The sequence below is a fragment of the Malaclemys terrapin genome, chromosome 1 (assembly GCF_027887155.1).
Source record: "Malaclemys terrapin pileata isolate rMalTer1 chromosome 1, rMalTer1.hap1, whole genome shotgun sequence".
Taxonomy (NCBI): Eukaryota; Metazoa; Chordata; order Testudines; family Emydidae; genus Malaclemys; species Malaclemys terrapin.
The window spans coordinates 123,597,831-123,621,735 of NC_071505.1; the positions used below are offsets into that span (position 1 = coordinate 123,597,831).

The following is a 23,905-nucleotide window of genomic DNA, read 5'->3' on the forward strand; positions in this document are numbered from 1 at the left end:
CCCACAGTAAAGAGAGCTATGCATCACTAAGAAAATGTCAGACTGTTCCACCTAATGTAGAGTTCCATTCTCCCTACTGCCATTCTAAAGTGCCACACTCGGCTGCGGACCTTGAAGGTTGGCTCTGGGATTTTCCATACTGCAGAGACTCAGCAGGGAAGGAAATTTCTGTTGGTATAAAGGGGCTCTCAGACTCTGATTCTCATCATATTTTCTTCATGAATTCTGAAGAATCTGGCTTGGAAACGGATTTTGACTCCTCCTCAGACAAGAGTTTCCAAACTACCTCAGAAGATTAATTTTGAAAGCTCTGAAATCTGTCTGACAGAGAAGCTTAAACCTTGTGAACTGAACTCATTCTTCCATCTTGCCAATAAGTATTGGAAGACTGTTTTGTTTACAGCTCAATGACAAATTGCCTTTGGGGCCTTTACAATGCTAAGGATGATACAAAACAGTTGTCACTGTACTACGTAACAGTCACATTCTTGTTAATCTATTAAATCACCGGCTTCATTTCAGCATTACAATAGCACAATATCTGGAAAAAGATTTCACTCTAAGCTACCTGTAATTAAAAAGCTACATAAAATCAAACCCTATAAATTACTTGTTCTAGACTGAAACAAGCATTTATAGAAAAGTTACATTTTAAAAGGCATGCTTTTAAATAATAAATGTGTATGGTGGTGTTAGATTAATTTTTAGCACTTGCATGAAATCAGGCAACTTGTACTTTATAAAGGGAAATGTACATAAGGAACTTTTTGAGGGCCTCCAATATCTGTGTATTTGCCTTTTGTTTAAATGTACTGTTTTGTGGAAAAAAGGCACCAACTTTGATTACATACTGTAACATACAATTCATAATGTAATCCAAGTTCACCATTCCCAATAAGTTTTACAATGTGCCTCTTTTCCTTAAGTATTGAGAAGGAAAAAAGTCACAAGAACTGGGCCACATTTAGCCGTAAGTGTTAAGGGGCACAACTCTATTGACTTCAGTGGAGTTGTGCATGCTTAGCAAGGCTTAATTTGAACTAATGTTTTTAAAGATATTTTAAAAAGAAAAATCTCTAGACCAGTGGTCTTTTGAAAAGACTGTATCATTGAGTGGAACTGTATAGAGCAACAATTAAGTTGTCAAAATACAACCATTGCAAAACATCTTTGTGACATTACATTATGACTGAACAGTGTCAGGCTTGCGCTCTGATTTGTGGATTATATACATCTTCTGTAAAATGGAAAAGGAGGCCGCCTTCTTTTTTTATTCCTTGGAGGAGCAGAAAGGGGATCCCAGTGATTCCATTTGGTTTGTTTAGCACTTCTTGTGCTAACTTATCTCAAGCAGTGTAGGGAAATTTACGAACATTTGTGCCCTTCTTGAGATCAGAATGAATAAGCGAAGTTCAAAACAAATGTGGTGATATTGTTACCCTTGTATTATACCATAAAGAGCTGCATGCAGGTCTAAATCAACTGTTTAAAAATAAAAAATAAAAAAATCCCTGTCCTCTTCCCCCAAAACATCAAGTCCTATCCATGCTGAAATTTGTAGCAGTTTATAAAAATTATTCTCTATAAAGGTGCCATTGTGGTTTAAAATCTCAGTATAGACAGGCTTAAATTAAGTATTTATGAGCTCATCTGACAAAACTCTGATAGTTATGAAGATAATTATTAAACCACTGTTTTAATGATAAAATAAGTACATATGTTTTTTAGCAACATGTTTTGGGCTAATGGTGGTTTTGAAAAAAACCATAGGTGGAAGTAACCTCTTGTGGCTTGCTTGAAAAAGACTTGGCATTTAGGGGCCAAATGTTATTTCTAGTACAGTGGTGTAAACTTGGAGTAAATCAGCTGTACTCCAGGGAGAAGAGAGAACTCTCTCAAGCATTTATTGGGAGTGGCCTGTAAAGAAAACTGGCTGGAGATGGGAAGGACAAGAGAAGAAAAAATATTTTTTTTATAATATTATAGTGTAAATTTTGAATATCTCCAGGTCTTTAAGTTGTCAAAACCTTAACGTTCCCAACTTGGACTAAATGTTAAGCAGTTCTTTAGGTTTTCAAAGAAAATTCACAACTCAAAGTACTACATTTTAAGAATAAACTCTAATTAAAATGCTTTAAAAATATTGTTAAAATGTTGTAAAACTATAATGTATGTTCCCCCATAAAGTATTGAAGCATTTTTATATTCTACATAATTTTTATATCTTTGGTGCTATCTCACTTGAAAAAATGGTACTTGATTTTTGTTATTGGACTCTTTTATGTCTTTGATTCTTCATGGTGACTTGTTAAAAGAAAAATATTGGTATAACCACTAATTTTTATTTAAAAAAAAAAATAAAACACAAGCTGTGGTTCTATATAATCTCACTTGTAATGGTAAATTGATGTTATGGAGGTTTTTTTTTTTTTTTTCTTGCCATGTTTTAGAAAATACTGTTTTGGTAAATTATTTTAATGTCCTCCTTATGAGATAATATTTAGGCCACAACTCTACTGACTTACAAACATACTTAATTTTACATCTATAAGAAGCCCCATTGCCTTCAATGGGACTAATATACATTCACAAGTCCTTTGCAGGATTGTGGCCTGCGTTTCCTGTAACACAATTCTCTTTCCCCCCCACCCCTTGCTGCCATTTAATTTTTTTTTACAATTTTTCTGTTCAAAATCATAGTGGAATCTTCAAAATAGCAAGGAAATACATGGAAATCTACTGATATTCTTGGAAAGTATGGTTAACTACACAATTGTATCAAGTATTGTAGACCGCTTTATTTTTTGCAATCACGATAAGGCAAAGTGGCTAATAAGCAGGCTTGTTTCACACATTACAGGAAAATGCACTTTACTAGGGTTGATACTGTAAGTTTTCTAAGATAATTTTTAAAATCCTTGCTGTTCCTTTGCTATAGTCTTTTTCATTTCTTATAACTCTCTGTTGTTGAGATCTCTGAAATGCTGTTTTGCTAATCATGTATTGGACTGATTTTCCTATCACTACATGCACTTTTACACCTCTGTAAGCTTCATCCTTTTTAAAAATAAATAAATCATAAATTGGTTTTTAATTTGTAAGTGGAATTTGTGGTAGTGAAGAATGTTGGAATAACAAAACTTGACTCCATTTTTTAGCTTTGTAACAGATACAGCAAGGGTATCAACTCTGCAAGCTTCCTACCAGTAGCCTCTCTATATGCTTCCTGTCGGAGCTAAAGGATCTATTTGCTTTCAAGGAAATTAGTGCATTAATTAGCCTTGCTTCATACACGGTCTTAGGCTTCTCTGCTGAGACTACCAACTAAAGTGCCACATGTGATGTTTGTAACTTTGCATTTTAATATTTTTAAATTGCCCTAGTGCTTTTCAAACCCTTTGTTGCTCTTCTTTCTCCATCCTATTTTTTTCTTCTTCCTAGTCTCTCTTCTTTCCTCTGCATTTCCTTTCCTGCAGAAACTTGCAGTTCTCAACCCAGTGTCTGTTGCTTCCTCTCTGTCCCTCCATTAAAATGATCAGTGCTTAAATAGATAAGGTTGACTCTGAAGAATCCTCATTTGACTTTAGAGCTGGCACCCTGTCAGAGGGGGCAAGGTGTTCACAGCTGAGTCTTGGTTCAAACTGCCTTAAGACTTGGACAGATGACACTGAATTACTCATAGTCTGTTCACATTATCTCTGCATCAGTGCAGGCTAGAAACTTTTTTTTTTTTTCTTCTAATGATACTTTAGCTTCTGAATCAGAACATGTAAGGCAGGCCCCACAAGTACAGCATTGGGGCTATACTTTGGACACCATTGTGATAAAGGTTCATGAACACGACTGGGTACCTTTCTCCTTCCCATTTGAATGTATTGTTATTTGAGGGATATCTTATCCATCAGTTTACAAGGCTGAGACACTCCATGTTTTGAATTCACTTTCAAAAAGCACTTAAATATGCCAAGCTAACAAAGTGATCAATTAATGGATTGGGGTTTGGGGGAGAGGGAGAAGGAGGAGGGAGTGAAATGCTTTCTTACAGTCTTGGCAGGAGAATTGCATAAGGGTAAGATGGTTACTTTGATACATACAAGAACACTCAGAATAAGACACACAAGGAAGTTGTATATAAACATTGATTCTCTAGGGTATTTATTTATCTCAGGAGAGGAAAACTATATGAAGAATGTGTTTTTTATTTTGAACTGAAAAGAGAGCTGACCTATAACCTCCAGAGCCAAACCCACTGCCTTCCATAAGGACCAGTGTTGACCCATGCTTTGGGCTATTTCTATACTACAGAGCCTATGCCTGCATAGCCTCCTAGTAGAGATGCAGCCATCCACCAACATTTATTTATTTATTTATTTATGCCAGAATAGGAACAAGAGAGCGGAAGTGGGTGAAGTAATATTATTTTATTAGACCAAATTCTGCTGGTGAGAGACAACTTGGAGTTTACACAGAGCTCTCTTCCACGAACGACATCACCAGAAACATGCTTCTGATGGCATAGCTGTGTTCTACACTGGGGTTTTTGACACCACCCTGCTGCCATAAATCTTAAGTGGAGAACCAGGCCTTGTGCTTCCTTCTCCCGTATATCAACTTAGTTGCCTTATATGTGGCCTGTAAACTTTTTGTTACATGTTTGTACAGCATCTAGCATACTGATTTTTGTATTGGTGACCCCTTTCACATGGCAAGGCTGAGTGTGGCTCCATGGAGCTGGGCCCATGCTCAGAAAGGGCCCCGGCCTGCTCCGCTTGCACTGCACCCTGAGACCCCACTGGCTCCCCCCACCCACCATTTGCTCCTCTCAGCCTGACTGCTGGCTGGCCAAAGGCTCCTCTCCTCTCTCTGGCCCCACCCCCTGCTCCTTTCAGACCCCTGGCCGGACCCCAGTGCACCTCTGGCTCTTGGCACTCTCTCCTTCTCACCACTTGAGGGGCCCCAGCTGTCTCCCCGGAGCTGAGCCACTTGGGACTGGTGCAGAAGCCTGGGCAGTCTCAACCAGGTGGAGGGGGAGACAGTGCGGAGGGCTTGGCTGGGCCCCTCCAGGGAAGTGCATCTTGAGGGATCCTGGCCGGGGCAGGTCCTGGCCTGGCTGATCGCGCCATTCCCAAGGGGCCAGAGCAATTCCCGGCCCTGGGACTGGCCTTGGCTGCGCTGCCAGCTCAGCCCGGCAGACAGTCACCTCCCAGCAGCGCTGGTGAGTGCGGCCAGGAGGTGGGGCTTGGGGGCATAGGCGCCGACTCCTTGGGTGCTCTGGGGTTGGAGCACCCACGGGGAAAAAGCGATGGGTGCTTTGCACCCACCCGCAGCTCCCTGCCCCACCCCAGCTCACCTCTGCCTCTGCTCCCCCTCGCTCTGGGGACTGACCTCACCACGCCATGTTCCATTGCCTCCATGGGGGCCCACAAATATGTTTGGGGCCAGGCCCACAAAAGGTTAATCCGGCCCTGCCTAAAAGCCTTTTTACATTTTACTGGCACAAGACAGCACCTCTATGATGCTGCGAGACTGAATGTGTGCGAGGGTCAGTGTGGCTACTGGTTTTGGCATTATGTTCCTCTGCTACTGAAGTCTGTTTTTCACATCAACTAGTGCAAGGCTCTCTACTATGCTGCTTGTGTCTTGCAAGGTCGAGGAGCAGGGGATGAGGTTAGCTAAGACCAGACTCCTCCCCCCACCTAGCAGTCACTTGCAAACAGACACCACCCTTGCAGCCCGGTGTTACTGACAGCAAACCCACAAAAGCTTATGCTCAAATAAATTTGTTAGTCTCTAAGGTACCACAAGTACTCCTGTTCTTTTTGCGGATACAGACTAACACAGCTGCTACTCTGAAATCTGAAAGTTATCTTCTGCCTCCCTCGTTTGAAATGCTCTAGCCGCCACCTCACCTTTTCTGCACGCTGCAGCCCTTGCCCTGCCTTGCTGGTGGTGCACCATGTTTTAATTGACCAGTTTTAAATTCTGCCAAGCCCAGGCCACCAACTTCCACAGTAACTTAGCCTCCTGCCGCAGCTGCGGCTTTAGGGAAGCGGGGGAACAGGCCTCCACCCGGGCCTGCCACTTGGCCCATCCTGATCCTCCCCTCTCGCTTGCCTCCCCCCTCCATCCGGGAACTTCACTGCTTGCTCCGCCCCTTTCAGCTCTGCTGGCCAATAAGAGCCGGTGGGGGCGGAGCTCCCGGGTGTCATGGCTGCCTCCGTGCCGCGGGCTTTGCTGTGGGCCCGGTGCTGACCGCCGCGCGCTGCCCTCGCTGTGGGATCGCTGCTCTCCCCGCTCGGCGGCGGCGGCGCGGCCATGGGGACGGTGCACGCGCGGGTGAGGTCCCTGCCGGCCCCGCTGGCGCGTAGGGCCCCGGGGCAGAGGAGGAGCCGCGCCCGCTGGCGCGACCTTCGGGAGCGGGGCCGGGCCCGGCCTGGCCGGGGGCCTCTGAGTAGCGGGGGGAGCCTTGGTCCCCGGGGGCCTCCCAACCCCTTCCCCGCGGGCTGCGGCTTTATCCCGGGAGGGGGAGGCTGCCCCGCCCCGCCTCGCCTCGCCTCTAACAACGGGCCTGGGGCGGTTCCCTGTGAGCGTGGGCCCGGGGCGGCAGGGTTCTCCGTTCCCCGCGTGTCAGTGACCGGCTGCAGCAGCAGGGGCCCCTGCCCGGCGTGGAGTCACTGCCCGGTGGGCAGTGGTGGTTTAATGACTTTGCCGTCCCAGGCCCCCTATAAACGTGTTTTAGTTTTTTTACAAATTCGTTTGAACTAAAATGAATCTAAATTAAAGTAATTGAACATTTACAAGTTTTATTATAAATAAAATTACAAGTACAGTGGGCCTTCACTTGAACGCCCGTCCGTATAGCGCAATTTTGCTTATAGCGTGGGACCGCGCGTGGATCCAAAACCCCATCTTTAAGCGGGGGTCCGGTGCAGTTTAGGATTCTCGCGAGTATGTTTACTAAATGGCATTGCACCATCATTGATGGCTTCAATACGCGCGACGATTGGTAGAATTGCAGCGTTACTGATGCCGCGATTACAAAAATGCTACTATTATAAATTTGCCCCCCCCCCCTGCGAATTTGTCAGCCTAGGCAATAATACGCTGCTGCCGGGGGAAGGCAAACTGCGCGGCAGGCGAGTTAACCTGAAATATTTCACATACGCTCCATGAGGGTCTGCAGGCGGGATATAGGCCCGTGGGGCGGGGAGTGTCAGATGCACCAGCTCTGGATGGCAGGCCCTTTTGCAGAACTGCTGACATTTGGCTGTGCTAGGAAGAGGGAGGGACTGATATGGTGAATAGGCGCCCCCGCCCAGGGTTTGGCTTTGCTCTCCACACTGATTTCCTCAGGAAGAGTTTAACTCTCTGTCCAGGTCCTTTCTTCCTTCTCTGAAGTGCCTGTGATTAGGGTCTGCTGTCGCACACCTTTTGTCTGTTTTCAAAGGACCGCCTGTCTTTCTGTAATCTAAAACTGGGAAGTGGTGACATATAATAATAATAATAATAATAATTAATAAATCTGAAGGACCGAGATCATAGAAGAATGGGGATGGGGGCTGCGGCTTTTATGCAAAGTGGTTCCTGCCTCCCCCATGGCAGTCTCATATATTTGCACTGGTGTCCCCAAAACTATAAAAGTCATTAAAATATTTGGCTTTTCTGAATAACATTTGGAAGTTTTAGATAATATATTAGATAATTTAGATAATGGCATAGAGAGTACACTTGTAAAGTTTGCAGACGATACCAAGCTGGGAGGGGTTGCAAGTGCTTTGGAGAATAGGATTAAAATTCAAAATGATCTGGAGAAATGGTCTGAAGTAAATAGGATGAAATTCAAGGAGGACTAATGCAAAGTACATCTCTACCTGGATATAACACTGTCCTCAGGAGCCAAAAAAATCTTACCGCGTTTTAGGTGAAATGGCGTTATATTGAACTTGCTTTGATCCACCGGAGTGCGCAGCCCTGCCCCCCCTGGAGCACTGCTTTACCGCGTTATATCCAAATTCGTGTTATATTAGGTCACATTATATTGAGGTAGCAGTGTACTCCATTTAGGAAGGAACAATCAATTGCGCACCTACAAAATGGGAAATGACTATCTAGGAAGTAGTACTACAGAAAGGAATCTGGGGGTCATAGTGGACCATAAGCTAAATATGAGTCACCAGTGTGTGACACCGTTACAAAAAAAGTGAACGTTATTTTGGGATCTATTAGCAGGAGTGTTGTAAGCAAGACATGAGAAGTAATTCTTCCGCTGTAGTCCGTGCTGATTAGGCCTCAACTGGAGTATTGTGTCCTGTTCTGGGCGCCACATTTCAGGAAAGATATGGACAAATTGGAGAACGTCCAGAGAAGAGCAACAAAAATTATTAAAGGTCTAGAAAACATGACCTATGAGGGAAGATTTAAAAAATTGGGTTTGTTTAGTCTGGAAAAGAGAAGATTGAGAGGGGACATAAGATTTCAAGTACATAAAAGGTTGTTACTAGGAGGAGGGAGAAAAATGGTTCTTCTTAACCTCTGAGGATAGGACAAGAGGCAGTGGGCTTAAATTGCAGCAAGAGAAATTTAGGTGTCGGAGAAAATCCCCTTCACATCCCTGTCAGTTCTTTCGCTACTTCCACATAGGTTTGACATTAGGAAAAACGTCTTAACTGTCGGGGTGGTTAAGCACTGGAATAAATTGCCTAGGAGGTTGTGGAATCGCTGTCCTTGGAGATTTTTAAGAACAGGTTGGACAAACACCTGTCAGGGGTGGTCTAGATAATACTTAGTCCTGCCATGAGTGCAATGACCTCTCGAGGCCCCCCTTCAGTTCTATGATTCTAAGTCAAGAAACTCGGAGTTAAGGTACCATACCTAGATTCAAGTTACCTAATATGCACAAAAACAGAGCCGTCGGCTTACATATTGCATAAGTCATAGAATAGTATAATTTCAGCATATGTTGCCTTAGCTCGTATTTTTCATTCTGGTTCCAGAACCCCAACATAATAATCAGTGAAATGAAAAGATGGTAAATTTTAAATTGATAAAGGCATGTCTTTTCACACAATATGTAATTAGGCAGTGGAATTTATTGTTACAGGAAGTTACTGAGACTAAGAACTTAGTAAGATTCTAAAAATGATTGGACATTTATATGGATATCAAGAATATCCAGAGTTGTCATAATTAATTATACAATTTTTGAAGGGGGTATTAAGATTTAAGCAAATCTCTGGTAGAGATCAGAATAAGACCTAAGGTGGGGGCAGATTATCCCACATCTCCCTACTGCAGTCTTCTGAAACCTCCCTCTGACTCAACTGGTACTGGTTGTTGTTAGAGACAGGATACTGAACTAGTTGGACCTTGGGTCTGATGCAGTATGGCATTTACTGTGTTGCAAAAGAATAGCTTCTCCCTGAAGTGATGCAGTGTATACTCTGCTGGTGACCTTGCCATAGAGATTGTTGCTGAAGTCTGATAGCAGCAGTAGTGTAAGAGGGTACTCCATGACTTTGTGAAGTTTTTATTGTTCTTATTTCATAATGCTGTAAGTTATACCAAACAAACCCATTTTTAGTTGGAAAACTGAATGAACTGACTTACCTTTTCATCTTAAAAGCAGACTCCAACATTGGTGAGTCATGTTCTTAGAATGATGTTCGGAGGACTGGTGATAGGAAGAAAACCTTGTGTTCGCAAATCTAAAAAGATTTAAGCCACACAACAAAGTAACATGCTGAAAAACCTGTGTTTCTCTGGACATTTGGCACCTAAACCAAATGTTCTGATATTTTTAATTTTGCTTATCACTTCACATGGTGAAAGTATGCCTTAAAAATAAGACAACTGACTGAAGTGTAGATGCCTATTAAAAATTGAATTATACAAGTATTTTTGAAGGGCTGGTAAATAATATCAGAAAAGTTAAATATTTGAAATTTTACAAAGGAAAGGAACTTGTTCTCCTGCAAAACCGTGTAGAGATAAAGAAGCATACTGTACTTTCTAAGCAGACATAACTTACTGTATATCGTATCTTACTAAAGAAAACACTCTCAACATGGAAATTATTCAATCTATAGTAAAACTTTCAGCAAATATATACTGTACAAATACATAAATGTGATGCCCAGTATTTTCTCTCTTCTATTTATGGTACACCTCTATCCCAATATAACGTGACCCGATATAACACGAATTCTGATATAATACAGTAAAGCGGTGCTCTGGGGGGGCAGGGCTGCGCACTCCGGCGGATCAAAGCAAGTTCGATATAATGCGGTTTCACCTATAATGTGGTAAGATATTTTGGCTCCGGAGGACAGCGTTATATCGAGGTAGAGGTGTATTGTCATTCCTTATAATATGATGGGCAGAATGTTGAGAATTTTCCTCACAAGAAAAAAACTCTTAGATGTGGTACAAAATGTTTAATTTATTAAATAGAAAATACAGATTATTTTGTGTATATATTTTATTCAGAGTCTGGAGCCTCTTCCAGTGAGTGGGTCTGACTTTGGTGCTTTAGGAGATGAACCTGAACTAGTTGAAGTTGAACCTGAAGCCAAGCAGGAAGTCCTTGAAAACAAAGATGTGAGTTCCTAATCAATGGGTGTGAATGTGGTTTTTGTTTTTATTTAAATCTTTTATTTGTAGGGAATATCCCAAACCAGTATTTGAGATATAAGAGAAGAGAATGAATCCAGTAATGTCTGGCTTCCTTTGTTATTGCTGTATATACTCGATCATAAGCCGGTTCATTTATAAGCTGAGCACCCCTCCCCCGCCCCAAGATGGATAAGTAAAAAATGGAAATTTTTCATGACCCATTCATAAGCCGACCCTATAATTCAGGGGTCAGCAAACTTTGGCTCCCGGGCCATCATGGTGGGCCGAGATGGTTTGTTTACCTCAAGCGTCTGCAGGCATGGAGGTAAACCTAAGTAAACAAAGTGTCCCGGCGTGCCAACTGCTTACCCTGATGGGCCGGGACAGCAACTGGTGGGGAAATGTTTTTTTTGGGGGGGGGGAGAGGAGAGAAGCTGGGGGTCAAGGGAGTGACCACCCTCCACATGACCCCACCCCTAGCCCAGGTCCCCCACACTCTCCCCATCCTATCCCTTCCCACCTTATCTGGGGAGGGCCAGGGGAGGATGTCTCTGGCCTGGCTGGAGCTGCTCCGGCAGGCTGGGCGGTGCGGCCGCAGCCTACTCTGGGGGATGGGGCCAATCGGCACAGCTGCAGCCTGCCAGTCCCAGAGCTGCAGTTGCTTCGGAGGCTGCAGGGAGAGCAGCGTGGCCAGAAGCGGAGAGACTTTGGCCCCGCCTCTTCCCTTTTGTCTCTGCTGGCTGTGCTGCCTCTCCTTGCTCCCTCTGTTGGGGGAGGGGCTGTGTCCCACCTCTCCCCTCTCTATACCTGTTCATAAGCCGACCCCCTTCTCTGGTGCTTCCCGTTTTTACTAAAAAAAATTAGGCTTATGCACGAGTGATTTAAATAGGCAAACAGTGATTAAAGTGATTTAAATAATAGATTTTAATCATGTTTTGCATTTGTACTTTTTTGTTCTTTTCCTAATAAAAAGTTGATTCCTATTGGTTGATAAGTATTAAAACATGCTGAATTGCAACTAAATATAGCTTTCATGCTGAATTTGGTGCTGCTTTTTGCTAACCAGGAGGCTGCACTGTCTGTACACATTTATTTAAACAATTATATAACTTAACTTACATTTATTCAGATTCTTAACTTTTATATTATATTGTTAAAATGTTGAATTATGCATTTCTTATTTACTAGATGGTTAATTTTTTACTTGTGATTTGTGTCAAGCTCTATTTAAATGGAAATTCAATTAAATGCACAAACAGATTTTTTTTAAATAAAAGTGCTTGTTACATAAGAAATTTATCAAAGTTTAGCAAAACATATTTTACATTTAAAACTCCTATATTAAACAAAATATTATCTGTAAGGCTAAGATTTTGTCATGGATATTTCCAGTAAAAGTCAGGGACAGGTCACAGGCAATAAAGAAAAATTCACAGAAGCCATGACCTGTCCGTAACTTTTACTAAAAATATGTGTGACAAAATGGGGATCTGCAGGTCCCCACACCGCCTACAGCAAGGCAGCTGTGTAGCAGCTGTGGGGGCCCCCACTGTGGGTTGTCTGTCGGAGCCCCAGGGTCCCCCACCGCCCATGGCTGGAAGCAGTGGGGGGCTGCAGGGTACCCTTGCCACCTGCAGCTCTGGGGGTCCGCCCACAGGGGCCAGGAGCTGCAGGGTGCCCCTGCTGTCTGGGGGGGCTGCCTGCTGTAGCCGGGAGCTGTGGGGGTTCCCCAGTTGTGGCCCGGAGCTTGGTGGTTCCCCCACTGTCTGCATCTTCAGGGCTGCTGCCTCAGCCAGGAACTCAGGGGTTCCTTGGAACTCCGGGGGCCTCCAGAGGCGGCAGGGGTACCCTGCAGTTCCCTCCCCCTGCGGGCAGCAGGGGACCCTGCAGCTCCTGGGCCCTGCAGGCTGAAGTCATGGAATCCGTGACTTCCGTGATCTCTGTGACTAAATCATAGCCTTAATTATCTGTAGTTAGTGAATTGAACTAATTGTTTCTGGCAACCATGTTCTTCAAGATTTTGGAACTAGCAGATTTCATCCTCTCACACCTAGCTTTATTCATAGATTGGATGAGGAAAACAAGCTTTCCTTCTTTTTCAGCTCCCAGTTGGTTTCTTATCTTTGAATGAACTAGTTGTTCAACTAAACTAGTTGAATAAACTGAAATGAAAAAAATATTCTCTCCACATGCAGTAGAGGCTACTGTGGTCAAAAGTTGATTCAGCACATCAATAAACTCTGGTTCCAGGTGCTTAGCCAGTGACATCCAGCAGTTCAGTGTCTGACTTTCTTTAAAACTTAGCAAGCAAATCTACTGTTTAATTTAAGGCGTTAACAAGGTTTGGAGGTGTTAGATTTTTATTGGCAAATGTTGATGAACATCGATTTCACCATACACACACAAACCAACAAGAAATATTTCCATCTGTGATGATAAATGTGCAGATAGGCATAGTAAGAAAAATGTTGCTTGGGAACTTAATAGTTTGATTTAAGGATATTTACTTTGTATATATCGATGTGATGTTGACAATTTGTGTTTGAATAGTTATAAAACTTTAACTTTTTAGAATCTCAGCATCTACTGTCATTAAATAATTGTCTTGCCCTCCATAATTTCCTGTAACCATAAGCATTTAAATTAACAAAAATATTTAAAAAACTTAAAAATAAGCAAGATACTATCCATTGAAATTATTTTAAAAAAATTGAATTCTGCCAAGGCTAGCCTTAATGTAGCTTGTCAGTCTCATATTTAATTTTAAATAGGTTTATTTAAAAAAAACCTGTTCAATTTAAATAAAATCCAATTAAAATAAAAAGATAATCATTTTTTATCAGCCCTGTTTTTCCTACAAAAGATGTTGTTAAATACATTTAATATGTTTAACAATACAGCAAAGAAGAGACATCTCATAATGCTCTCATTTTTAAAGATGTTTCCTTTTCTTGACTTTGTTCATAGTCACTCCCACTGGAATCTTGGTAATGAAGTCTCTTTCCTTAATAAAAAAAAGTTTTAATTCTATTACATGTGCACACCAATTTATTATTGTCGCGTTGCTAGTGCAGGTTGCAACTGTCTTCTATTTTATTAGAAAAAGGAGGTTATTTGGGAGGTTGTTTTTGGGGTTGGGGGTTTTTGTTTTGTTTTTGTTTTGTTTTGGTTTTTTTGGCAGTGAGTAATATGTCCCAAAGTTATGTGTACTGAAAAGGTTGGAGAAAATAAGGCAGATTTAATCAATATAATGCATTAGATAAACTAGCTACAGTACTTTGCTATATGGACAAACAAGAATTTGAGTTTAAAAAAATCATTTAGTATTTTGTAGTATTGTAGACCTTGCTATGTGTTTTAGTTTATAATGTTCAGATGGTGATGGAATGTTTAATATTTACTCCAGTATCTGAGACTTATTTTTGACTGTATAGTTAAACTCTGCTTTTGTGTAAATGGTGAAGGAAATACACAGAGAACTATATGTTTAGGACTTGTGTTCAAGTTCATATAGTTTTAGCCAATGACTGACTTGTGCATAAAGATCTGACACGAAAATCCTAGTAGCTATGGACTCTTAGTGTCTTTTCCTGTAATTAGTTCTTGATTTTGAGTTAGGAAACCTGTTTTTCAACATAATTCTTGTTAATGGAAATAATTAACTACAATCCAGGATTGATGATTGTATTGCTCCCTGATATTATAAATTTATACTAATTCACAAGTGAATCCTATATTCTTGTACCTTCAGTCAGACTACAGTATTATTTGTGTCTAGGTGGTTTTAAATTTGTGTTGTTAATAGTCATCTTATGTTTAGGTGGTGGTCCAACATGTACACTTTGATGGACTTGGAAGGACTAAAGATGACATTATCATGTACGAAATTGGTGACCTTTTCAAGGCTAAAAACCTCATTGATGTAAGTATTGTAGTGAGTTGCATCTGCTCTGCAAAATACTCCAGACTTGAAAAATTTACCAAGCACTTACAGGTACTAATTAGATGAGTAAACCTACAAGCCAAAAGTAGTTTAAAAAAAAAAAAAATAGGCGATAGTTAGGAGTATCCCATCAGCCCAGCTTCTTGTCACTTGTGCTACTAGTCTGTACTAGTCTGCAATGTCTTTGCTACTACTGATGATTCCCAAGAAAGAAAAACCCAGTTTGACTTTTAGACCAGGTTAAATGTGAAGAACTGATTGAAAAATTATTTTGTTTTCTTATAAATTGAGATGATACCATACACCAGGGGTGGGCAAACTTTTTGGCCCAAAGGCTACATCTGGGAATAGAAATTGTATGGTGGGCCATGAATGCTCACAAAATTGGGGTTGGGGTGCAGGAGGGGGTGTGGGCTCTGGGGTGGGACCAGAAATGAGGAGTTCAAGGTGCAGGAGAGGGCTCTGGGCTGGAGCAGGGGGGTGAGGTGCGGGGGGAGGGCTCTGGGGATGAGGAGTTTGGGGTATTGGAGGGTGCTCTGGGCTGGGACTGAGGGGTTTGGAGGGCGGGAGGGAGATCAGGGCTGGGGCGGGAGTTTGGGGTGTGGGGAGAGGCTCAGCGGGGCAGGCTACCTCAGGTGGCTCCTGGAAGCAGCGGCCATATCCCTTCTCTGTTGGAGCACTGGAGGGGGCCATTGGAGCACATAGGAGCCAGAGAGGGCCATGCCGCTGCTTCCAGGAGCCGCGTGGAGCGGCCCACAACCCAGCTCCCCAGCTGGAGCGAGGCAAACCCCAGAGCCTGCTCCCCAGTGGAACCTCAAGGGCCAGCTTAAAACTGCTGGCAGGCTGGATTTGGCCTGCGGGCCATAGTTTGCCCACCCCTGCCATGATGTTTTTTCAGTCCCTTTTCAGAGTGGAATCACACTTTATTATGTACTTATGTTATGTAGTTGTATTCAGTTCTTTAAAAAGAAAAGACATCAGCTATCAGAGTTAGCACTTTGGTGGCATTGTCATCTGGGATTGAAGTCTGAATCCATATGGATATTCTCTCACTCTTGAGTAGACGTCTGTCTAGAATAAGGTTGGCAGGACAATGTGGGGAAGCTTTCATTGCTGCTGCCCGCCTTTATATTGCTAGAGTTCTGCTGAGGTAATTCCCTTTTTTGCACCAGCTTCTGTTGGTGAAAGAGGCAAGCTTTCGAGTGTACACAGAGTGTACACAGAGCTTTTCTTCAGGTCCTGTAAGCTCAAAAGCTTGTCTCAGTCACCAAGAGAATTAGTCCAATAAAAGATATTACATCACCCACCTGGTGTCTCTAATATCCTGGTACCGACACTGCTACAACATTGTATATAACAGTCCTGCTGATCAGTTTCCTTTTGTAGAAAAGCCCTTATTTGTTCTTTATAGCTAGCTCCTTCTGTAAGTACTCAATTCAATAATTAACACATGAAAGATTTTTGTCTACACTTTTGAGTTTGTTAATGTATAGTCAGTTGATAAACATAAGGAATCCAAATGAGACATTAAGATCTTAGTTTGTCAACTCTGATATGGTTCAGAAAGGGTTTTTCCTTTTTTAAAAATGTTTTAAAGAAGATTGATAAGCAAGGATGTTTCAGTATTGTAAAGCTGCAAGTTAACAAAACCGGCAAATTGAGGTGGATGCTCTGTTTAACTTATCTTCTTGCATCTGGGTATTGAAGTAGATCCTGAATCGATTTATGTTGTAATGTATATAGAAGCCCTTCAAAATCTATGAATGACGTGTGAATCTCCTTGTGCTATTTAGCCATTGTACCAGTGATTCCTTGGCAAGGTGCAATCCAAATTTCTTCTCTCATTCTATAGGTAATGAGAAAATCACATGAAGCTCGTGAAAAGTTGCTCCGTCTAGGAATTTTTAGGCAGGTGGAAGTTCTGATTGATACATGTCAAGGTAAGAATTGGATTCTATTCCTCCTTGTGCCCCAGAGTGCCTGTAAAATGCCAGGCAAAGCACTTAAACCAGGATCTTCACAGGTGATCATTAATTATGTGTTCCTCATTTTCTGACTGCCTATTGTGAAACACCTGGGGCCAGATTTGCCAAAGTGTTCAACGCTCACAACTGCAGCTGAAATGGGTGGAACAGTGATTTGAACATATAAAGGGCTGTACTCTGAAAAATCTGGCCCTAGATTTCTCAAGTAGGGCATCCAAAATTAGTGAACACTTGACAGTTTTGTCCTTTATCTCTGTACTGCAGTTCTCCAGATAATGAAGATATTAGTACCACTTAATGTCATGGACAGATTGTGAAGATGAATATATTCATGCTTGAAGTATTCTGATATAGTGAGACCACCATAGAAATGCCTATGAGAAAATTAATAATTTTGTATTTAGTGCAGGTTTTGGTGTGTTTGTGTCCACACGTTGAACGAGAGTACTAATAAGAAATAATGAGCAACTACTTTTTCATTGAAGAAGGCAGGGGTTCTCTGGAAAAATATAGTCTGTGATCATGTAATTAAAGGCAGTATCATAATTCATATGCAGAAGGGGGGGCTGAATTAAGATTGCACAGGCAATTTCTTAACTGTCGAGTGTTTGATTTTGCAACTGTAACATTTTTTTTTACCATATATTTTTTTTGTAAATATGCATGCTGTCTGACTGACTTGTCTGATACAGTATCAGTTTTGCATTGTTTTCAGTTACTCTCCTTAACATCACTTCAAAATGTCCAGTAAAGAGTTGTATTATGTCATTTTAATATCAACTTTTATTTTGAATTGATCAAATGTGTTACCATGACCATGGGGGGAAAAAAAAAAATCTTTAAATTACCATGTGTCAACATCTTCTGTTTTATAGCTTGTATCTGATCTACAGAACTGTACATACAAGTTCATCTCTTTGAAATCAATGTTTTACTTTACTCTTTCAAAGCTAACTTTCATTCATAGTTCTGATAAGGTATCATAAATCCATAATTTAGCCTTTTTTGTATTTGTATACACCATCTAGCTCCTTGAAAGTCTGTATGCTAATGACTTTTCTAATTTGAAGGACACTATTGTTTTATCCAGTTTCAAACTATGAAACAGTTTGACAAAAACACTTGCTATTGGGGAGGAGACAGCTTTCCATGGGTGAGCCTCCCACTTACCATCCGATGTTGTAGTAGTTAGGCTTATTTTTAAAGTTTCCAAGCCTTAGGGTAAACTCAGGGTACATCTACACTACAGGGGGGAGTCGATTTAAGATACGCAAATTCAGCTACGTGAATAGCGTAGCTGAATTCGACGTATCGCAGCCGACTTACCCTGCTGTGAGGACGGCGGCAAAATCGACTTCTGCGGCTTTCTGTCGGCGGCGCTTACTCCCACCTCCGCTGGTGGAGTAAGAGCGCCGATTTGGGGATCGATTGTCGCGTCCCAATGGGACACGATAAATCGATCCCCGAGAGGTCGATTTCTACCCGCCAATTCAGGCGGGTAGTGTAGACCTAGCCTAAGACAACTTACCAAATATGACAGATGCAGAGGTGCCTACCTTAGATTGCAGACAGCTTTACATGAGAGAGATGTGAACTGCCGAAGGCCAGAATCCTTGCCTCTATGGTAGGAAGGAATCTTTCTCTTCTACATTTGTCCCCAAGTTACACTTAAGGAGTAGCTTGCACTGCCACACACATGTAATGTGCTAAATGAATCCATTTCTATCTGGATCCACATTTCCAAATCTGTTACATAGCAGCATGCTGGGAGCTCACATGGTGCTAAGAGCCTTGGTGCACAGATGGGGTGTACATAGCCTACCTGCATGGGATACACACTAGTTCTGCAAAAAGAGTTTTGCAAGTATATGCTTATAGATAGGGCCCTACCAAATTCATTAAAAACGTGTCACGGACCATGAAATCTGGTCTCCCAGCCAGCAGCTGCTGCTCTCTGGCTGCCCAGCTCCGACAGCAACGCTGCCACCAGCAGCAGCGCAGAAATAAGGATAGTAGTATCGCAACACCCCCTACAATAAACTTGAGACCCCCCCCCCCAAAAAAAACTCTTTTTTGGATCAGGACCCCTACAGTTACAACACTGTGAAATTTGAGATTTAAATATCTGAAATCATGAAATTTATGATTTTTTAAAATCCTATGACCGTGAAATTGACCAAAATGGACTGTGAATTTGGTAGGGCCATAGTTATGGAGTCAGGGTCTAGTATTCATCCTAGAGATGTATGAACTACCACCATCAATCACAAAGGGGGTGTTAACTTTGAAACTTCCCTCTGTTACCCCTTCAAAATTGTTATATGCCTGAAACTTCAGGAAAGCTATAGCTATTTGCCCACCCAACACTAACAGCAAATAGGATAAATCCAATGACACAATTGTGTCTTTGTATAATCTTTTAAAGCTAGACTTCAGTTTTCAACCTTTAGTTGGAGGGTTTGTGTTTTAATGCAGGGTGTTCTCATCCCATATGAAAGAACTAAAGGTAAAATAAAGTTGTTTAAGAATACTGAGTATTTCTATATATTTTGAAAATGCAATATAAGAAGTAGTATTGTCACTAAACTAACTTCTGGCCCAAACTAGATAGATTGTAGGATGAAAGCGTAGGACTGGAGGTGAAAGGTTAGGATTATAACCATCTAGTGAGCTATTAGTTATTGCTCTAATAATTAGATTCATACAATCAGATAGCTGGGTGACGTAAGTGAAATGGTATGGTTGTGATGGTGTTAATGGACAAGTGTCCATATAATAGTTTTTTTCACATTGTAAGTGGTTGCCCTCAATCGGTAGCAACCACTGAAATTAGTTTGGGATGTTGAAAGGGTCCCTCGCTTCTAGCAACCACAGTTGATCACCATTTTAGTTCTCTTGCGGTCAGCATCATGTCCAAGCTCTCCAACCAGGTCACCTTTCAGTACAGTCCTCTTCTAGGATAATCAAAAGAAAATAAGTCCAAATGAAAACCCAAAATCCTAATGGCCACATAGCAGGCCTGTAGTCCTTGTCCCTTTTCAGAGACTTACACCATCCCTCTTGCAAAGTTGTAATAGGAGATGCCAGGCTCACCTTCTCTGGTTCCAGCCCAGGGCCCTTGTAATAAGAAGTGAGGGTCTGTTTCTTATGATTCTTCCCTGATCTCCTGAGCTGTTCCCTACCTTTGCCTGCATGCAGGTGTCTGCTATGGAGCTGCACCCTCTAGTCCTCTCTCCTTGGAGTTTCATCTGACCGTGTAGCTTTTACAAGTCTGTATTTAAGGTGTTTTCTCAGGGTGTCACTTAGCTTGTCTGCCAGGTGCCTGGAACCCCATCACCCCGGCAGCCCTCTCCCTTCACGGTCAGTCCTGGGGTATCAGCCCCCTACTGCAGCTCTGCTGTCTCAGTCCTCTTCTATTGGCTCTGCAGTCCTTCCTTTATAGGTGCTGCTCAGCTTGGTTCTCCCGAATTGGGTCTAATCCTTAATTACTTGTGGCCCCCCAGGTGCCCGAGAATGGGCTAATTGGGCTCTCAGATTCCCTATTAATCCATAATTTGTCAGTGTGGGGCATGTGCCCCGTCATATACATGCTTACCACTTCTCATCCCAGGATCTCAAAATGCTTTATAAAGGTTGGTATTTTACTTAACTGAGAAGGAAACTGAGGCACATAGAAATCAAGTAGTTTCCACAGCAAGTCCGTGACAGTCTGGCCTTCTGCCTCCCATCCTTGACTCTAACTACTACTTCACACTACTTTTAAATCAAAACAAATCTTGTAGTTTCAACAGGGGCTAAAGATTAAATAGGCATACAGAATGAACTACCCTTTCACTCTTAGTGGTATCCTCTACAGGTCAGGACTGAGACCTATAGTCAAGGCAGAGTGGAGAAACTTGTGTGCTATACCTGTTCTGTGACTAAATAGAGGAATTCATTTCCTGGTGCAGTCAGTCAGTATTAGCATCTCTCAGAAGTATAAAAAATCTCAGTTATTTGTCCTTTTCTTTTTTTAAAGTGTACATTTAGTGATATGGTAGAAATAAAAATAATGAATAATCTGAGAATTTTAATGCAGTTGTACATTTCATGCTTTTGCTGCAATATGTGTTGATAGGAAGACTCTGAATTTCCTCTTCTTATCAGAATAGTGCTTCTGTTGAAATGGCTTACTGTTGTCAAGAGACTGTTTTAATTTGGGAAATATTCTGTTACTGAAAATGAAAGGTTTGTGTTCCATAAAAGCGTACTGCTTAGAGCAAAGGCAGATGCCCTCTACCATCACATTTTAGAGCAGTTGAGTTAAGACAATTGGGCCAGAAATTATTTTTATTTTTTAAGAGAGGAAAAAAATGCTTCCATTGCATAGTACTTTCCCATGGAGATTGAGAACACTATGTTTCCAGTGACTATTTGATAGCGCTACCTCCTTCTAACATAAAATCTGTGTAAATCTATATTTTCATAGGGTAGGTTACCAAACATATGTTAAAGTAGTTCATAACTAAAGGACTGATGGTGAAGAAGCCAAATGTATGACAGAATCAAACTCCTATATGCAAATACTCAGATTCTAATTAGGACTTCTAATTTTGTGAGATTATTTTTCTGTATAATTTAGCCATTCATGAAGATTTGAGCCAACCAATTTTTGATTTATAAAAGAATGTTTTACAAAAGTTAAGTTGCCTTTTATACAGAGATAAAGCAATATTGAATTGATTACTTTTAAGAAATGTATTAAATGTACAGTGTTCACTAATAAATGTATGTGTTTATTTAGGAGATGATGCCCTTCCAAATGGTTTAGATGTAACATTTGAAGTAACAGAACTGAGAAGACTAACTGGAAGCTATAACACTATGGTTGGCAATAATGAAGGCAGTATGGTATGGCTGGTTTTTAAGTGTTACAAATTTCATTTGTTGTGGTGTAATTTATTTAATTTTTTTAATCTGAGAAAGAATTTCATGCTCATGTGAAGACCTGATCCTCACAAACTTACTTCCACAATATAGGTTTGCCAAAAGACCTTCATCCAGACCTACAGATATCCCCATTGTTTTCATTCTATGATTGTATTTGGCACATCTGACAGGTTTTCCTCTAATGAGCGTATTTTTGTTGTGCCCAAATGGGTACTAGGCTGAGATCATAATTCACTTTCACTTGTAATTTATGCCTGTAGCTAGATTTTCAGAAGTCCATCTAGGATGCTAAGGCCCTAATCCAGGAAAACACTTAAACGTGCTTAAGGTGCTATGTTTTGAATTTGGGCCTAATACACAGTGACCCTAGCCCAATAATTTGTTTTTTATAATTTACAAATGAGTCACAAATATATAATGTAAATATAAAATTCACAAATGTGTTAAATGTTGTTTGAGATGTTTTATGTGCTTAATGTTGAAAAGCCATATGAGTAACTTGGTCTCTGGCAGATCAGTTCATACTAGGCTTTTCTTGAAGTAGTATGAGGTGTTTAACCACCAAATCACATTTATTTCATTCCTATAGTTTTGAAGACCAATCCCGACTGTTCTGGGCTGAAATCTATAGGACTTTTCAGGGCCTCAAATATTATAGAACATATTTGCATTACATTCACCTTTTATTAAGTATGTTTAAAGATACATATCAACTTAAATTATAATCTTGTCTGAAAACGATTTACCTACTGGTGTTATAAGTCACACAGTTATAGCTGAATGAAATGATGGGAAAAAAACTGTTTCAGTTCTAGTGCATTTGACAAAACTCTATTTCCCACCTTGTCTCCATTTTCCCTCTTATAGTCCACTTCCCTTCTGTTTGTTTGCATTTCACACAAAGCAGTGGAGGTGAGGAACATATTAAATAGTAGAAAAATGTGACATGTAAATAGAGTCCTGTGCGGATACAAATTTATATCCACAGATGCAGATATCCGCGGACGTAAATCGGTATCTGCAGAACCGCAGCAGTGAAAGGAACAGAACATGGGGCCGCCACTCCCAGGAGCCAGCGCACTGTGCCGGCAGCGCTTCTGACACAGCTGTACCACTGCCAGTCATGCCCCCGTCCCTTCCACGCAGCTGTCTGCGTCTCCTGTCTGGGGGCGTGTGTGCTGCTTGAACACATGAGCGCAACCAGGGACAGTTACCAGTGAGCCTGGTGCCTGTCACAGTGGGCGGGGCTGAGGAGGTACAGCTGCACCAGAGGAGCTGCTGGGCCAGGGTACTCGCTCTTGGGAGCGGCGGCCCCACGTTCTGCTCCTTTCACCGCTGCAGTTCCCAGGAGAGCCCTGCAGTTCCACGGATACCAATTTATATCCGCATCCGTGGATATAAATTTATATCCGCGCAGGGCTCTACTTGTAAACACACAAATTGGCTGTGGGACTAAAATCACTCTTAAGTCTTCTTAAGAATTATCTAGTTTTCAGGTTGATTCTTTCCTCTTAAATGTGTTTGAAATATATAGAACTAGAAATTTGTCCTGATATCCTTTTATATTAGTATTTTATAGTTACTTGGAAAATCCTCTAGATAGTAATCTTAATCACAGAAAATAAACTGCAAGTCTGGTAGGGTTGCCAACTTTCTAATCGCACAAAACCGAACAGCCCTGCAGTGCTGACCGGAGCCGCCAGTGTCCCTTTTCGACTACGCGTTCTGGTTGAAAACTGGACATCTGGCATCCCTAAAGTGTGGTGGCTCTCATCTTCACACTTTCCCAACAGCTGTGAGACCAAGGCAAGCTGGATCTGGTACATCTGTGGATCTCTAGATCATGTCTTTCAGCAGCTTTGTACTCCTAAAAAAAAAGGGGGGGGGGTGGAGACCCTCCTAAGCCCTCCTCAGTGAAACATAAGTGATGATAGCTCTGGCTGAGAAAGACCTACTTCATTTTCCCAGCCAAAGGAGTGGCACTATCAGGAAAAGGATGCAGCTAGCATACAAGGAGGCAGGTGAAGTTAACTGTAATACTTGAAATGTAGCAAAATATTGTACTCTAACTTTGCGACAGAGGAGGGCATTAGTGTAATGCTTTAGTGATGAAAATTTAACTTTTAAAATGATTTTATTATGAGAAATACCTTAAATCTTTCATGTTGCTACATTGCCAGTTTGTATAGGCTGTAAACTTTATGGACTTTTTAAACAGAACAAAGGACGTTATCAACTCAAATTAGACGTGCAATTTACATGTTATAAAAGCAAATAATATAGTGATGTTTTTATTGGAATTTTGAACCAAATATTTTTAAACAGTCAAAAATGAAAAGCATCTATTACAGTACTAAGAACCAGAGAGTGATACTGGCTATAAACAAAAGTAAAATTGAGGTAATTAATTTTCATTGTCAGTGCTGTGAGAAATGCA

General features: G+C 41.5%; 2 protein-coding genes across 3 annotated transcripts in view; both read left to right on the top strand.

Annotated features, from left to right (window-relative positions):
- The window catches only part of LOC128842110 (1-acylglycerol-3-phosphate O-acyltransferase Pnpla3-like), a 45,409-nt gene extending 42,315 nt beyond the window's left edge, over nt 1–3,094 (top strand). For both annotated transcript variants that reach the window (XM_054037861.1, XM_054037852.1), the window contains exon 9: nt 8–3,094. In XM_054037861.1, coding sequence (XP_053893836.1) covers nt 8–299 — 292 coding nt within the window. In that variant the 3' untranslated portion in view covers nt 300–3,094. The remainder of the gene's footprint in view (nt 1–7) is intronic.
- Nucleotides 3,095–6,182: 3,088 nt separating this feature from the next.
- SAMM50 (SAMM50 sorting and assembly machinery component) overlaps nt 6,183–23,905 on the top strand; it is a 38,447-nt gene continuing 20,724 nt past the window's right edge. The window contains exons 1-5 of the mRNA XM_054037875.1: nt 6,183–6,336; nt 10,486–10,596; nt 14,432–14,533; nt 16,407–16,494; nt 21,323–21,429. Of these exons, the coding sequence (XP_053893850.1) occupies nt 6,316–6,336; nt 10,486–10,596; nt 14,432–14,533; nt 16,407–16,494; nt 21,323–21,429 (429 nt within the window). The 5' untranslated portion in view covers nt 6,183–6,315. The remainder of the gene's footprint in view (nt 6,337–10,485; nt 10,597–14,431; nt 14,534–16,406; nt 16,495–21,322; nt 21,430–23,905) is intronic.